Genomic DNA, 18,251 nt, shown 5'->3' on the forward strand with positions numbered 1-18,251 from the left:
GACCAACTTTCAGAATTAATTTTTTTGGATCAAGTTAGATTTTTCCAATTTTTGCAAGCAAATAAACAGATCTGACCAACCAGACTTCTGTATTTGACATGTGAGCTAGTCACTCAAAATACACACAGAAATATAGAATATAGAGTGATGTGGGAACAGTAAAATAATGCTATTTTTTGTCAGACACACATCTACACGCAGCTCCGGGTCAATCGGCTCTCTGAAATTATTTCTGTCTCCTCAGATGCGGTCCTAACTCTGTCAGCAAGAGCTTAAACTGTCCCACTGACATGCTGAAATATGTATAAAAGCGGCAGTGATGCAGCTTCAACTCCTGGATCAAACCATGAAATTCACCCTGCTGCTGCTTTCTCAGGAGAGTTGGATGAACCTAGAATTTCATTTTCTTCTTTGTCTTGTTTAGACACATCTGGACCTCATCACATCAATGCTTGATGTTGGCTTAATTTTTTTCAGTGTGTTTTATGAAGACAAATTATTCACGAAAACGCAACGGTGCTATCAGTTGCAATCAGTGTGTATATAGGTTAAACAAGTTAGCATCTGAAAGATTCAGAATGTTGCATCATTTTTTCTTAAGGCTTGCAATGTGTAAAGGTCTTTAGTGTCAAATATCAGAATCATATTTCTTCCTCCTTTAAATTTGATTTTTTTTAACCTCACTGTGTGTTTAACCTAAGCTCTCTAATCTCCAATGAGGACCTTCTTCATCTGAAACAAGCTTAGTTGCATACTTAAATGATGTAGACTTCTTACACGTGTTACTACGCCATGTTGAAGGAGTCTTGAACTTTGGTACAAAGAGCTGCCTGGAGAAATACATTGTTTAAATTGTTTTAAAATCAACTTTATTGTAGCATATTAAATATACAAAATGTTAACAGTGAAGCTTCAGTTGCATAAGAAACAGGTGGGTGACGTCATGGGGGCGTCTTCCATCTTTTATATACAGGCTATGGTGGGCGCGCCGAGAGAATGCTAGAACACAACAATAAAATATGACTTTATTTTAAAGTTTAAAGTCGGAAGTGTAGACTTAATATGTTTTCTACAGGGGATCTCTTATTGGTTCAGCTTTCTTCTACCTGATCGCGCGCAGCCAGTGTGGGCACGTCCAAACGTTCGCGGTAACCCGCTCTGCAGGTTATCCCGGTGTTTCAGACTGAGCGCTCCAGCAGCGAGCAGCTCTGCTCACGCTTTCTGAGAGCGGACACCATGAGTAAGTCGAGCACGCTCAAAGTCCGGAGCTTATTCAAACTTAGATCACCTGAGAAGGAGAAGAAGGAGCTGAAGAGGTCGGAGTTCCTCCAAAATGCAGCGGACACCCCGGGGGACCTGTCCGGGAACCCCGGCTCTCTCAGCCCTGGAGACAACCCCACTCTGCCCGGGGATTCCTCACTCGTGTCCCCGAAAGAAAAGAAGAAACGGCGGCTGCTGTCTCTCAGTCTGAAACGAAAGAAATCCAAAAGTAAAGACAGAGAAAGAGGAGAAGAGGTGTTCTTCCCTGACACTGATGAGCTGGAGAGCTTCAGCAGCCACAAGTAAGCCAGAAACTTTGACTTAACTTCTCCTGATGAGCTTTGAGATTTCAGTTATAAGGTCACACAGTCCGCGTATTTCCAGCCCTGACTGGAACAAAGCAAACACAGGTCACAGTCTCACAAAAAAACAAAACAAAAACATGTGGCCTACATCTGGGAGCTGGAGCTCCTTATTTTAGTTAGCTTTATTTTTATGTTGATTTTCTTTCTCACATTTGTGCATCTTTATTATTTTATTTTATTTTATTTTATTTATTTCCCACCTCTATCCCAGATAACAATCCATGTGTGGCCCACATCTGGAAGTTACTCCATTTCCGGCTCACTTTTGTTTTTATGTGTTTTTAATTATTCTTTTTAGCCAACATTTTTTTGTGTTCTGTTTTTAGTTGTTTTACAGATTCTCATGTTTATATTTATTGGACATACGTTTGTCCACATCTGCAGTTGTCTTTGGGACACATCTGGGTCAAATGTAGCCCAGGTTAGGCCCAAATGTGTCTGTCTTCTGGGCTCTGTCATTGTAATAATTTTAGAATTTCCACCTTTAGACTCATTTCATCTCTGTAAAGATTATTTTATCATCATAAGGCAATAGGATAGGCAATGGGTTGAGTCTGGCTGCTGGAAATCACTATTTAAATCTAATGTCAGATGTATTATGATGTTTGGGCCTCATCCGGCACTACCAGAGCCATAAGTGAACCCTAAGTGCCAAATGTGTGCTATATTTGAACAGTGTCGTAAAAAGTTAAGAACAATCAATAGAATTTTTTTTTTTTTTTTTTTGTTCAATATACTCTGTGTAGTTGCACATAAACAGTGCAAAAAAAAAAAATCCTCTTCATTATACAGTCCCCTTTAAACGAGTTGACAGTAACTCTAAAGAGTCCTGGGACCTCTCACTGAGGCCCTTGCTGCCCTTTGACCCCACTTTGGTAATCAGAGCTCTGTTTTCACCAGCTGACAGAAGCAAGGGAACTGCTGAAGTAAATGTCTCTCAGAGTGGTTGTTTCCCCCTCTGGCGCTTTTTCAAAATCAGAAAGCTGCAACTGAGCTGAGCTAGTTTAGTCATGCAGGGCTTTGTGTTTATCAGCAGAAAAATGTAGAGAGGGAAACAGGCACAGTAAGAGAAAGGTGGAGAGGAAATGTGCAGATTAAATGGTTAATTTGACATGCACTCTTCACTGTGTCAGAAGAAGATGATCGGGAAAAAGCAGACTGATTGTGTCTATGTGCCCGTGAAGAACATATTCGACACCGACCTCTTCAGTATTCACCAGTAGTAGTAGGGGTGTGGCTAAAGGGTGGGCCTTGGGTGGCATTGACCCACTCATATGCCACCACCCAGTAGAATTAAGCAAACCCCCCCCCCCCCCATTATCTAACAATTATGGGGATGTTTATGGAGGGGGTCTGTTAGTATGTTAGTTTGTTTCTGAGAATGTTTCTGATTTCCCACAGCACCACCCCCCCACCCCCCTTCCACAGTCTAGTTCTTGGAGTGATGGACCCCTGTACCACCCCATTAAAAAAGAAATGTGGAAACTCTCCGTTGATTTGCAGGACTTGTTCTCCTCAAGGAGCTCTTTGGTGGAAATGTGGCAAGCTCTGTGAACAAATATCCACTCTGAGTCACTGCTACCGGGTTAAATTAGAGATTCAAAGAGAAACTATTCAAATTCAAGTGGTTATGATGACTTGTCAGGTCTTTATTTATCCCAGACATTTGTGTTTTTTTTCCCTCTCTTTCAAACGTGCTGATGGTTTGAGCTCTGACTCAGCTGTTGTTGTCACATATTATCAGTGGCACAGGCTGCTGTTTAGGCAGTAATTAGAAAACAGAAACCTGCTCTGCAGGGTGTGACACATTTACCTGTGAAGTCCAAATATAGATGTTGCTGTCAGGTCCACATTGTATAAGAATATACCGAGTCACTGGACCTGATCTTTCTTATGCTGTATATTTACTTAGGCCTTTCTTAATCTGGAGTTTTTGATTGGATGATTAGTAGGGTCGAGTTATTCACCATCAGCAGGGTCCTGATTTTATTTTTAAGAGTTAATGAAGCCAACACTGCAGTTCCTCTGATATCCAGCAGAAGCGCCACAGTGAGTCAGTCCCCATAAACTCCCACGTTAAAATTTTCCAGCAGAAATAAATACGTTTACAGCCTGATACAGAAACTGCTTTGGTCTCTGTAGCTAATTTACCTTCATAACAGTTGTACAGAGGGCAGATGTTTTGATAACTGACCTGTTTAAAATCTGCATTATTAGGGGCGTGGCCTCTCTGACTGGCAGGTGGATGGCAACACAGGCAGCTGTAGCTGCTAGCTGTCTGCTAGGCTTCACCTCAGCTAACTGGAGTCCCTGAACTGGACCTGTGGACCGTGTTTGTGCTGATGGAGCATTTTTAATAAAATTATCTGACGAATAAGATGGCTGCTGTGCGCTTCATTGGACTAACAGACTGTCTGAGCTCCAGTTTGCTGAGTGAAATTTGAGGATTTTGTTTGGATGTTACTGAACACTGATTAGCAGGTATCTGTCTGTGTTGTTCTCCCATGTATTCTTGATAACCAAACTGGCTAATATGATAAAGTCAGACACCATCCTTGTGTTCAGACCTGTGCATTGTACAGGTAACATCCAGCCCTTTGGTTGTCCCTGTGCAGCCCGCATGAGGTCAGAGGGAAATTAGGATTCAAATGTAATCCAAATCACGCAGCAGGATATTAATCACTGACCACCTGCAGTGGATGGATTATCTCAGACAAGAGCAGGAATAAGAGTAAGAATTTGAACTGCCTAAATCTGTTTGCCTTTAGGAACTGAAGGAGCACATTGACCCAGAAATGGTTAATGAAGTAATTGCCCCGCCTTTAAAGAAAACCTACACACCTTTTACACAGGTAGATTCTGAGGAAGAGGACGGGCTTTGGTATTTTTCCTCTGTACAGTAAACCATTCCCAGTTCCTCATTATTATCTGTGACTCTGAACAAACTGTGCCTTCCTCCTTCCTCCTACTTACCCAAAAGTTTCTAATTTTCAGAGTGTTGTGCTGCCTCCGGATTCCAGCAGGAATTCATCAGCGCTCGGACACAATTCCTGTCTGTAATCCCAGCATAAACTTGCCTGAGTCTGCACAGTGATCTCATTACAAAGCGATCTGTTCATTGACAGTTTCACACTGCTTCTGTAACACAGGTGAAGATACAGGTCACACATACATGAAAGTTTCAGGTGTTGCTGTTGTAGTGTTTAATATGGAATCATAGCTCTTACCAGTTTTTCTCTCTTACTGAATCAAGGATTGTTTTTAATTATATTTTATCCTCACATGCAGTCATTACTCAATCTTCTGTTCTCTTTAGCCTTCACCAGGTTTCAGTTTGATATCAGCCTGTTTTCCTGTCTGTAGAGAAGTTTTCTGCATCTTTCATAAAAATGGATAAGTCCTGTATACCTGCAACAATGTCCAAGATGTCTTTAGGAGGTGAGATTACACAATCCATTAGAAACATAAGCCTCCAAGCTTATCACTTCCTTTTATCAATGTTGGCGTGTTTTTGTGACAGCTGCATGCTGCCAAACGGGGACTTGAACCTCTTGAGCTACATGCCGGCCTGTTTCAGGCTTTGTTTCAACATTATGCTCAGACTCTCAGATAATATAGCTGTTGCACTGAAACTGAAAACCTGTGTAGAAGATAGATGCATCAGTGCAGTGTTTGGATCACACTTATGTCTGATTGAGTCAAAAAGCGCAACCAGGTATCTGTGAAAAAGGGGTCACCATAAGATAGACGGAACTACTGTGGCGAAGCTTCACTGAACATTTTGGTGTCTTGAAAATGGATGTGATGGGAGAGGGGCATATCTCTGAAACCACACACTCCTCCTTTTTGAACAAAGTATCATCAAAATTGGAAAAGTGGACTGGCAGGATGCAGGTATTTCACACCTGCTACACCTACAGTGTTTTTTTTTTTTAATGTTCTACAAACCACACGAGAAACGAGTGTGACTGTAAAAAAAACAGAAAAGACTCACTCTGAGCTCAAAGGACACAAATGCAGATAAATCAGATGTAAATACATTTTTAAATGAGAAAATACAGTGATACCATTCAGTTAACACTGGCTTTGCATCGGTACTCTGTATCTCCAGATAGCCAAAGGTGAGCTTTACCTGGAAAAGATGAATCTGTTTGCAAGTTTGGTTCACACCTGCAAAACCAGCAGCTTTTCTTTGTTTGCAGAAGTTTTTGACTTAAACTACAAACTGTTGACATGACTGCTAAACTGCCACGATGATGCTTTTCTCCTCAGCTTCTCTCTCATTAGATTCAGATTAACACTTGTTAAGTGCAACACTTGTTGCACTTAAGGTTATATAATGTGTTGTTGTTAACTTGATTAATATTGATATTAATATCTGCAACACTCTGAGTGAGGCGGTGCACTCACAGTGAGACAGCAGAGAAAGGAGACACTAATGTGACTGTAAATAAACAGCAAAGTGCAGCAAAGACTCTCAAACTGAGCTGAAAGGAGATGAGTACGGATGAATTAGGTTTATATTTTTTCTTTTTATAGTCATGGAAGTAATTATTTGTCACGTTTTATTTTACAGATTTACAAAAGCAAAGTTTAAGTCAAGTTTGATGTATAAAAGAACAATTCCCTCTCTCTTCCTCAAAGTGAGGTATACAGCTCATTTTTATATGTGCAGCTTTACAAATACAAGATGTCGATCCTGGAAAAAGCATCAGCAAGAAAGAACTGAACCTATAAATAGAATCACCAATAGCAGTGGTATCTCTAAAATCTTATATGTCTGTATGGGGATGCAAAAACAGCATCGGGTGCATTCAGTGTCCCAGAAGAAATCTAATCTTTCAGAGTAGATGAGGCCGTTATGGCCTTCAGGCTGAGGTGAGGGTGTGGAGGTTTAACGCCAACATGAACAACCCTGTGGTCTCATAGCAGTGCAGGAATTAACAAGCAAACCAGTCTTGATGCGGCCGCTCGTACCTGCATGTTGATTGAGGAGAATTTTAAATGTGACTCATTGATTTGTGTACTTTTGCAAAGACAGCTAAGCTTTCTGGGAATTTTTTTTCTTGGACAAAGCTTTAATTCATCATCACTGAGATGATTTTGATGCTTGTTGTGATCTCTGAGGTAGATAAAGTCACACATTCCACTGCAGTTCCATATCATATTGCTTCCTCTTGTGATACAATTATCAATATATTGCCTGCTAGGGCTGGACGATATATCGAGTTTTTAAGAAATATCGATATATTTTCATAGGCGATATAAAATATTTTATATCGATGTAGTCTGTCGCGTTACATTCATACTAATACATCCACCAGTTCACCTTTCTCTTTTCGCAGTTGGTCTCTGCACAGCTTCACGCTGCCCCGCCTCTCTCCCACGCTGCTTCATCCGTAAATTATGCAGGAAGCAACAGCATGGCAGTGTTGCGAACTTCATTGCTAGATTTAGTGGCTTTTCAGACCCTCCTAGTAACTTTTTTCCCTTTCCAAAACGTGATTAGTGACAAATTTAGCGACTTTTTCCGGGGATGTTGGCGACTTTTTGGAGAGTTTTCGAAACCTGAAATCCTCCACTGTTGCCGCGTTTTGTGTACATACAGCCTTCATACTTCTTCCGTTCGCTTTGGCATCGCCTGGACCCCCAAGAGTCACTGGCTGTTGGTTTGTACCATAAATCACCTGACCTTAATAGTGGAAGTGGGTCTTTTTCTTGTGCTTACAGATGCCGCATTGAGCAGGTGGGCCCGTTGCTGTGATATGTCAGCACATATGTATATGGATTTACTGAGCTGGCTAGAACTCTGCTGACTGAATGATGGAATTTTGTTCATTCAGTCTGTTTACACGTTTTGTTATTTGCACAGAGTACTAGATGTACAGGAGTACACACAGGAAGAAGCACTTTGGTGAAGTCTACTTTGCTGCAGGCTGGCTTTTTAAAGAATAAGTCAGTCTTTTGCTATTTTTTTACTGTGTTTCCCTTCTGCTTTAGAGGAAACACTTTCTGCCTGATGTTGCAGGGTTCTGATCAGCCAGAGTTTGGGTTCCAGAGGGTGGTAGGAGTGAAAGAGTAGGTATTGGTCTGCGTGTGTGGGCTTCCGGGAAACTTCAATGTTGAGGCCTCCATCTTCCTCAATAAGCAACACACAGTCCAGAAATGGTAACTTGTTATCCCTGGTGTCCTCCCTGGTAAAACTTATATATTTATCCACTGAGTTGATGTGGCGAGTGAAGGCTTCTACTTATTGGGTTTTGATTTTGACCCAGGTGTCATCTACCTGTGGCTGGGTGCAATCCCTTTGAAAGAACCAAGAGCTTTACTTTCCACTTCCTCCATGGAAAGGTTGGCTACAGTGGGTGACACTGGGGAGCCCATGGCACATCCGTGCCTCTGTCTGTAGAATCCATCATTGTATCTGAAATATGTTGTGGTAAGGCAGAGGTATAAATGTGCACAAATCTGATCTGTGGTAAAGCTGGTTCTGTTTTATAAGGAGTCGTCTTCCTGTAGTCGTTTTCTGAGGGTCTCCACTGCCTCCGTTGTGGGTATGCAAGTGAAAAGTGAAACGACATCAAAAGACATAATGGTTTCATCTTCAGTACAAGATTATGGACCTTGTTTGCTCTCACTGCGGTATTGTATCACTTCCGGTTTTACTGTCTGTTAGCTGGTTAATCTGTATAGCTCGATTTATCTGGATAACGACATATTTCAGTGTAATCTTCACCTGCTTTATCTAGAGCACACTCTTTGCTGAATTACCTGTAATCACATTATTCACTTTGTTTGTTTTTAGGAATTTGTTAGCTTAGTGCGGCTAGTAGCCTAGCTCTTAGCCAACTCACTAGCAGCATGGCTTCTTCTCCTGTCCCTCCTGCACTTTCCTGCTCTGAGTGTCACATGTTTAGTTACTCCCAGGTGTGAAAGCAGTTTTAAATCCTTGCCAGTACTATGACAAAAACCAATAATTTACTTTACTGTTGCCTACCTGTATAAGGCAGAAATTAGAAGCACTTGACAGTGTGGAATATATTTTTTCAACTGTTAAGGAACTGGGATGTTTGCACACACTGTACACTAATGCAACTGATGACCACCTCCACGCGTTCTGCCTCTGTCCACCAATACAAAACTGCTGGAAAGAAATAATCACCAAACTTTCTCAAACCTCATTCCCTTTGGCAACTGTCTAGCGTAAATGAAATCTCCGGTCATAAGCAGTGTTTTCAAGCTTTGCTGTGTTGTTGAAATTGAGCAGAATAACATGAAACACAATTAGTTAATCTCTCTTTGCTTTTAATTGGGATATTTTGTATCGAGCAGACAGACATTAACCTGTTAACTGGCTGCACCAAAATCACCTGAAAAAACTACGTGATGCCCTCTGGTTATTATTGGCTCTGGAAAACACATGGCAGCCTGTTAACTGGCCACCTCCTGTCCACGAGACAGATGTAGCACTGTTGCCAACTCCTCAGCAAGGAAAGTAGCTATTGGCTGTCCTAAAACTCGCCAGAAGTCGCTATATGACGTCGTCACCTAATTTGCATAATTGGTTATTTGCATGTAGTTGCAATTGAAGCTGTAGGAGAGAGGAATAATATCTCTGGAGAGACAAAAAGTGAAGAAAAACACCCTATATATGTTTAGAACTACTAGGACCGGGCAATATGGACAAAATAATATCTCAATATTTTTTACCTGAATGATGATACACGAAATATATCAATATTTTTTTCTTCCCAAAGGTATAAACAAAACGGCACCTCTGAGTCAAAGCTACATTTCCCAAATGTCACACAGACACTTTTAACATTCAGCTGTAGATGTACATGAGAAATTGCTCAAAAATAAAGTATTTGCATATTTAATTAATAATGCTCTTCAAATAAATTACTGCTTTTTTCCCCCTCCATAACAAAAGACTCACAGCCGTGCTATTAAAATGTAAACAGAAAAGATACAGAAATATATAAAAACAGCAAACGGCTGACTGATTCTTTAAAAAGCCAGTCTGCAGTGAAGTAGACTTCACCAAAGTGCTTCCTCCTGTGTAAGATAACAAACATGTAAACAGACTGAATGAAAAAACCTCCATCCTTCAGTCAGCAGGATTTAAGCCAGCTCAGTAAATCCATACGATGACATATCACAGCAAAGGGCCCACCCGCTCAATGCGGCGTCGTATCCACCAGCTGCATGACAGGCCCACAAACCCACTTCAGCTATTAAAGTCACGTGACTCACGGTACATACCAACAGCCAGGTACTCTTGGGGGTCCGGGCGATGCCAAAGGGTCTGAACAGATGCAGTACGAAGGCTGTATGCACACAAAACACGGCGATAGCAGAGGATTTAAGGTTATCAAAAAACTCTCCAACAGTCGCCGACGTCACCACGAAAACTCGCTAAATTTGTTGCTAGTTGCTTTTTGGAAAAAAACTCGCAAGGGGAAAAGCGCTAAATCTAGCGACAAAGTCGCCAAGTTGGCAACACTGAGATGTAGTGCATTTGATATGGCAGGCTAGACCCTCCCACTTTGATTGACACCTCATTCGGCCAATCATTTTAAGAAATGGGTTTTTCAGAGCCAATAATAACCAGAGGGTGTCACGTAGCTTTTTCAGGTGATTTTGGTATGGCCAGTTATATGATTGGCCAATGAGGTGTCAATCAAAATGGGAGGGTCTAGCCTGCATGGCCAGTTAACAGGCTAAACGTTTTAAAGGCTGTCCTTGGACAAAATCCTTGAGCTCAGAGGGGAGAGAAGCTAGAGAATTGAGGCTCCAGCATAGCAGGAACAGTTCAGAGACAATTTGAAATGAGAATAAAAGCAATTTATTAACTGATTAAGTCGTGTTTTAGACTGCTTATTGCTACCGGATCTATTCTGACCCAATGTACAGCCGTGGTTCTGAATGACGGCTTTACAGCAGACAGTCGCTCCACTCTTCCCGGTACTGTGTACCGGCGCAGAATCTTTTAGTGGTACGCAGTACCGGACCGTACCGGCTTACTTTCACCCCTGGTTACTCCTCTGCCTCCTTTAGCAGTAACAGTACTTTTAAGAGATAGTCTGGAGGCCAGGCTTTCTGAATTGGAGACTCAGCTCCGAACCCTGGAAAATCCTATAGCTAGCCAGGCCCCTGTAATCAGTGCGGACCATGGTAGCTTAGCTACCGTCAGCTCCTCCCCAGCAGATCCCGAACAGCAGGGAAAGCAGGCTGACTGGGTGACTGTGAGCAGGAAGCATAGTCCTAAAGTGAAGCCTCTGGTACGCCTACCCGTTCATGTCTCTAACCGTTTTTCTCCAGTCGGTGACACACTCGCCGAGGAATAAACTTTGGTTATTGGCGACTCTGTTTTGAGAAACGTGAATCTAGAGACACCAGCGACCATAGTCAAATGTCTTCCAGGGGCCAGAGCAGGTGACATTCATGGAGATTTGAAACTGCTGGCTAAGGCTAATCGTAGATTTGGTAAGATCATTATTCATGTTAGCAGTAATGACACCCGGTTACGCCAATCGGAGGTCACTAAAATTATTATTGAATCAGTGTGTAACTTTGCAAAAACAATGGACTCTGTAGTTTTCTCTGGGCCCCTCCCCAATCGGACCAGGAGCAACATGTTTAGCCGCATGTTCTCCTTGAATCGCTGGCTGTCTGAGTGGTGTCCAAAAAACGATGTGGGCTTCATAGATAATTGGCAAAGTTTCTGGGGAAAACCTGGTCTTTTTAGGAGAGATGGCATCCATCCCACTTTGGATGGAGCAGCTCTCATTTCTAGAAATATGGCCAAATTTATTAACCCTCCTAAAACCTGACCACCCAGGGTTGAGACCAGGAAGCAGAGTTGCTGCCTTTCTGCAGCTTCTCTCCTCCTGCCGTCCCCCTGAAACCCCATCCCCATACAGACAGTACCTGCTCCCAGACCACCAAAAAACAAACCTAAAATCAGCAAAAAACTATTTGGGCACCAAAATTCAAAAACAAAGCCACAAGCGGCGATGATTGGGCCCTCTTCCCTATAAATTTCAGAGAAACTAATTCTGTGGACCGCCATACAAATATTCATTTGCTTCTGTAGGGGGTGCTATTGCATCTATTGCCTTGAATCTGTAGTTATGGGTTTAAGCATTTCAAACTGTTCAGGGCAGGAGGCTTATCAAACCACTGAAGTTTGACAAAGATGTGGCTTTGAGTTACTGCCATTTTTGTCTACATGGCGAAACATCAAATATTGCCATCCCATAAGGGTCACGCCCCTTGGTGAAAACTCAGTTTTGAAAACAATGTAAGGCCAACTCCTTAAGGCTTTCCAGGGGAAATTTGAGATGGTTCTGCTCAACCACCTTGGAGCTGTACCTCAAAGTGTAAAACATGACATTTCCTGTTCCCACTAGATGGCACTGTGATTGTAATTAAATATTGTTATATGTATGTGTTCAGGGGCGGACCCTCATTCTACTGAAGAAGTTTGATCCAGATTGGATCATGTAGGTATGAATGAGAGCCAATCAAAATTTCCGGGCGAATGATCAAATTTCTCTGTGGCGTCATGACCATGCCCTCCGGTAAAAACTCACCATTTTTAAAATTTAGATTCCCCTTGGTGTGTAGATAATATGAAGTAGATATCATCCAAAACCTATGAGTTATTAGAGAAAGTATGAGTGCACGAAATCGCTAAAATTACCTGTTTAATTCATAATGGTGGACTTCCTGTTGGGTTTAGGGTATTGGACCCAGTTGTCTTTTTTGCTTGTCTCGACATGTTACATATGTGTACCAAATTTCATATATATACATGAAACACAGCAGTGGTAACTGAATTAAAGGTGGTGCTGTAGAGCCATTTTGCCTGAAACCATTAAAATACATAAATTTTCACCAGACCTGATGTGTGCAAAATTTCATCAGTTTTTGAGCATGTTTAGGCCCTCAAAAAAGTAATTAATTGGCCTAAATAATCAAAAGCAGATACAATAGGACCTTTGCACAGGTTGTGCAAATATATAATATAGCTTCCTCAACTGCACCAAAAAATAAAATGATTAAATGTGGATTATTAAACATTAGGTCTCTCTCTTTTCCAAGTCCCTGTTAGTAAATGATTTAATAATTGATCAACATATTGATTTATTCTGCCTTACAGAAACCTGGTTACAGGTGAGGTAGATTATTTCGTCAATAGTTCTACATCTTCACTGCGTACAAATTTGGATACTGTGGCTCCTCTGAAAAGGAAAGCCTCAAATCAGAAGTTCCTGACTCTTCAAAGACTTATCTTGATGTTCAGCTGCTTTCAGCACTGCTGGTATTTTAGACTCTTTTGCTCCAGTTGATCTTTCAGAGTTAACTTCAATAGTTACTTCCTCCAAACCAACAACATCTTTATTAGATCCCATTCCTACTACACTGCTCAAAGAAGTCTTTCCATTTATTGATGCTTCAATCTTAAATATGATCAATCTGTCTTTATTAGTTGGCTGTGTACCACAGACCTTCAAGGTGGCTGTAATTAAACCTCTACTTAAAAAGCCATCACTGACCCAGCTGTCTTAGCTAATTATAGGCCAATCTCCAACCTTCCTTTTCTCTCAAAGATTCTTGAAAGTTCTGGTTCTGCCCCTGAGGTGCTTTGTAGGCGGTCGGGTGGGAGCTCTGGGGGCCTGTGTAGCTGGTAGCCTCCTGAGACTGGAGTCCTGGGGCGACCTTCTGGTGATGTCTGTGTGCCTGTTCTAGTTGATGGTGGTGGGGGCTTGGATGGTGCTGCCTTGCGGTCCTGGGGTGTGGTCCGGGGTGTTTGGGGTGATGGGTGCCGGCCCCCGGTCGGTTGGCTGGTCTTCCCTGGGTGGCTTGGGGGCTGGGCCCTGGGGCCCCGGGCCTGGGGCCGTGCCGGCTCCCGGTGGGTCCCCCCTGGCGCTGGGGGGTCTCTGCTGTCCCGGGCGCGCCACCGGGTGGGGTGGGTTGACCTAACCTGCGTTGGGACGTCCGGTCTGCGCTTTTGGGGCCCTGGGATGCCTGCGCTGCCGGGGGGTGGGGTGGGGGGTGGGGACGGCGGTGGGGTGGTTGGTGGGGACGGGGCACTGTATTTCCAACTCAGGCCAGCATGTCCTGTCGCTTGTTTGTGTCTATTGTTGAGTGAATGGGCGTCTAGTGAGAGTGGGCTACCCTCTATGATGGGGGCGGTGGCACCAGTCTCAGGTGCTGCAGTGCTCTGGGATGCTGTCGCCATGGCCCCGGGCTCACCCCTCCCTGCCCTGTGCTGGGGTGTGGGAGGTCGGGGTGCCTACTGAGCCAGTGGACTGCTGGCTCTCTTCTTCCAGGTTGGGTGGGGTTTTTTTTTTCTTCCACCTTCCTGGTCTTACCCCCCCCCCCACACACACACACACACGTAGGGTGTAGGGTTGAGAGGCTGCGTGCAGAGTCACGCGGCCACTTGCATCTCCTTTTTAATTGCACTATAGACATTATAATTCACAACACATGCACACATACTACACGATACATATAGGACCTTTGGGGCAGGCATGTTACACAGAGGTTGATGAGGGGCGGCCGCTGAGGTGGCCCCATTCAGATCCTCATTTCTGTCTGTCCCCAAATTTTATTTGCATTTTAGACATGGAGGGTTTTTGGGGGGGCAGTGTGGGCGAGCACTGACGTCCAGCAGTTGGTGCTTGTGGCACAACTGCCCCCTCAATTTTAACTGCACCCTATACAACTCATTCATTCACAACATAAACACATACACTTATAAGTTGGGCGGGGGGAGGGGGGGGTGGGCCATCTCACACCCCGATTTCTTATGCCTCGCCCGGGGTCGGGGTCGGGTGGTTCCTTGGGGACCGGGCTGGCGGCATCTTGGGGTCACTGTTGGCCCTGGGGTGGTTTCCGCTCCCATCTTCAGAGAGTGGGTAGCTATGGATGAATGTGTGTCTCTGTATTTGTCACAGTCTTCGTGAGTATGGGTGGGCGAGTGAATATGGTGTATCTATGTTTATATGTGTGTGGGAGAGTGTGTTTGTGTATAAATGTGTACATGGGTGTGCTTGCCGGTGTGCGTGTGGTTGTATGTTTGGCTGGACCTGGGTCTGGGCCGGTGGCTTGCCTCCTGACCGCTCCTTGCTGGTTGCCTCTCCCCCCCTGCCCCCCTGGGGTGTGGGTACCTCCTGGTTCCTGGGTGGGGCCGGATGTTCTGATGTGGGTGGTGACCTGCTCCCCTGGGGGCTGCGGCGCGGGGCTGCGGCGCGGGGCTGCGTTGGCTTCTTCGGCGTGGGGGGGGGCCCTGTGGGGGCTCGGGCGGCCCTTGGGTGCCGGGGGCCCTGGGGCCCTGCTGCCGGCCGCGCGGGGGGCTGGCCGCTGGGGGGGGGCTGGCTTCTCGTTGCCTCGAATGCTCTGGTGCCCTTGCTCCTTGGCTGCTGGGACTCCATCTGAGACCTCCGTCCTCCGTCTGCTGGGAGGGGTGTACGGTTGTCTTTGGAATGAGTGGCCGCGGGTCTTCGTAGGTCTTGATGGGCTGCTGGTGGCCTGGGCTTCCTGGGATTCTCTTTGCCTGCCTCTGGGTTCTGATGGGCGGGGCTGCGGCTTTCTGCCTTCATTGGTAAGTACATTTCATGACACAAACACATATACCCACATAATGACACAAAATGGTTGGTTTGTATAACTATTCTTCTTTTATTTTTATTTATTTATTTTTCCCCCCACACAATCTTTAATTTTGCAGATACTGTCAATATCTTAAGTTTAACAAGTGGCTAACTATTTGGTTTACTTACTTGCACTCTTTCCTGTTTCTTTTTTCTATTTTCTCTCCTTTTTTTTCCCCTTTCTTCTTCTTCCTCTTTCCCTTTCTCTTTTCTTTCTTTTCTCTTTTCTATTTCTTAAGCCTGTCATTTCTGGCACAATTTGATAAATAGCATGTTAAAAATAATTCAAATAAAATAAAGGATTACACAGTAACAAGAGGAGCCTATAGAGAACCTATAGAGCTCATCTTGAAATAGCAAATATGTTTGGCACAACAATGCATTCAGATCACAGTTCTGTTTGCAAGATCTGCCAGACATAACAGGCAAAAAAAAAAAAAAAAAAGATTCTTGAAAGAGTAGTTGTAAAACATTGAATATGAAAAAATAACATCCGAAAACCGAATAAATTGCGACTTAAAAGAGTGGCACATTGTGTCGCGCATTATCAACGATGCTCGTTACTCTGCAATTCATGACACGCATCAAAACAATACAATACATACACGCAAGGGCGTAGGAAGGAGTTTACTATTGGGGGGAAGACATATTGGAAACCTGACAGATCCGTAAAGACTCGGAGAAAAGCATAAAAAATGTTATTTCATCTTTTACTTTCTCCTTTTTCAAATGTTTCTTGTAAAACTAGTGTTGTGTACACCTATATTATTCCATGTATAATTTACATATATATGTGTTTTATAATCATAAGACGTGGACAAACCACCAAACAAAATGGCTTGAGTCTTTTATGAAGCATAATGACCATGTCATTGCAGGCTGTAGGGCTTACTTCATCAGCTGGCCGCATTGATACTAGTACAAAGAAGTATTAGGGCCACATTGAGAAAAAAGTAAATTGTGCATTTTGAGAATAAATTCAAACCTTTGAGAAAAAAGTCGAAATGTGCAGATTAAAGTTGTTTCAAGTCAAACAACTCCCATGACACGTTCGTTATACCCCTCAGAATGTCTTATATTATGAGTTAATGAAACTATACTTTAGAATCAGTTTTAGTAACAAGGAAATTTTCGGCTGCTTTCAGCACTGCTGGTATTTGTTTTGACTCTTTGGCTCCAGTTGATCTTTCAGAGTTAACTTCAATAGTTACTTCCTCCAAACCAGCAACATGTTTATTAGATCCCATTCCTACTAGACTGTTCAAACAAGTCTTTCCATTTATTGATGCTTCAATCTTAAATATGATCAATCTGTCTTTATTAGTAGGCCATGTACCACAGGCCTTCAAGATGGCTGTAATTAAACCGCTACTTAAAAAGCCATCACTGACCCAGCTGTCTTAGCTAATTATAGGCCAATCTCCAACCTTCATTTTCTCTCAAAGATTCTTGAAAGAGTAGTTGTAAAACAGCTAACTGATCATCTGCAGAGGAACGGTTTATTTGAAGAGTTTCAGTCAGGTTTCAGAATTCATCACAGTACAGAAACAGCATTAGTGAAGGTTACATCTTAGAGCCTCTGACAGTGGACTCATCTCTGTTCTTGTCCTGTTGGACCTCAGTGCAGCTTTTGATACTGTTGACCATAACCATGCTGGTCACGGCAGATGACTGCCCCTCCCTGAGCCTGGTTCTGTGGAGGTTTATTCCTGTTAAAAGGGAGTTTTTCCTTTCCACTGTCGCCAAGTGCTTGCTCATAGGGGGTCGTTTTGACTGTTGGGTTTTCTCTGTATTATTGTAGGATCTTTACCCACAATACAAAGCGCCTTGAGGCGACTGTTTGTTGTGATTTGGCGCTATATAAATAAAATTGAATTGAATTGAACATTTTATTACAGAGATTAGAGCATGCCATAGATATTAAAGGTACTGCACTGCAGTGGTTTGAATCATATTTATCTAACAGACTCCAATTTGTTCATGTAAATGGGGAGTCTTCTTCACACACTAAGGTTAATTATGGAGTTCCACAGGGTTCTGTGCTAGGACCAATTTTATTTACATTATACATGCTTCCCTTAGGCAGTATTATTAGAAAGCATTACATCAATTTTCATTGTTATGCAGGTGATACCCAGCTTTATCTATCAATGAAGCCAGATGACACACATCAATTACCGTATTTTTCGGACTATAAGCCGCTACTTTTTTCCCACGTTTTGAACCATGCGGCTTATAGCCCGGTGCGGCGTTTCTGTGGATTTTTCTTTAACCACCAGGGGGCTCTTTAGCAGGATATGAATCATGGGACGTCAAAGTTGGAAATCAAAGAAGAAAGCGCCAACAAGTGCTAGCAGCAGGCACAAAAGAGATTTTTTTCAAACTCCCTCATCATGGAAACCACAAAAAGAACTTCCTATGATGCCGCTTTTAAGTTGAGGGCTATCGACCTGGCACTACAGGAGGGAAATAGAGCCGCTGCACGTAAGCTCGGCGTGAACGAATCAATGGTGAATTGACTTGTTATAACTCAAATTTGGGGTTGTCTGTCCCCCTCTGCTGAGTGCCGAGTAATTGTGGAAAACCGAGAGCGGCGGAGATACCAGCGGCTTATAGCCCGGTGCGGCTTATATATGTACGTTTCCAGTTTTTTCCAAAAAATTTGTAGGTGCGGCTTATAGTATGGTGCGCTCTATAGTCCGGAAAATACGGTAGTTAAATTGCAGGAATGTCTTAAAGAGATTAAGGCCTGGGCGACCTCTAATTTCCTGCTTCTAAATTCAGATAAAACTGAAATTCTTGTACTCGGCCCCACAAATCTTAGAAACATGGTGTCAAACCAGATACTTACCCTGGGTGGCATTACTTTGGCCTCCAGTAACACTGTGAGAAATCTTGGAGTCATTGTAGGAGCCAAAGTGAAGGGTTTATATGTTTTGGTGGCACAGGTGTTCAGATT

At 43.2% G+C, this 18,251-nt stretch overlaps 1 protein-coding gene across 2 annotated transcripts in view; it reads left to right on the forward strand.

Moving 5' to 3' along the window:
• Positions 1-1,008: 1,008 nt before the first annotated feature.
• Positions 1,009-18,251, forward strand: part of LOC115772724 (mucin-17-like) — a 90,491-nt gene continuing 73,248 nt past the window's right edge. For both annotated transcript variants that reach the window (XM_030719118.1, XM_030719119.1), the window contains exon 1: positions 1,009-1,562. In XM_030719118.1, the coding sequence (XP_030574978.1) occupies positions 1,237-1,562 (326 nt within the window). In that variant the 5' untranslated portion in view covers positions 1,009-1,236. The remainder of the gene's footprint in view (positions 1,563-18,251) is intronic.

The sequence above is a fragment of the Archocentrus centrarchus genome, chromosome 22 (genome assembly GCF_007364275.1).
Source record: "Archocentrus centrarchus isolate MPI-CPG fArcCen1 chromosome 22, fArcCen1, whole genome shotgun sequence".
Classification (NCBI taxonomy): Eukaryota; Metazoa; Chordata; class Actinopteri; order Cichliformes; family Cichlidae; genus Archocentrus; species Archocentrus centrarchus.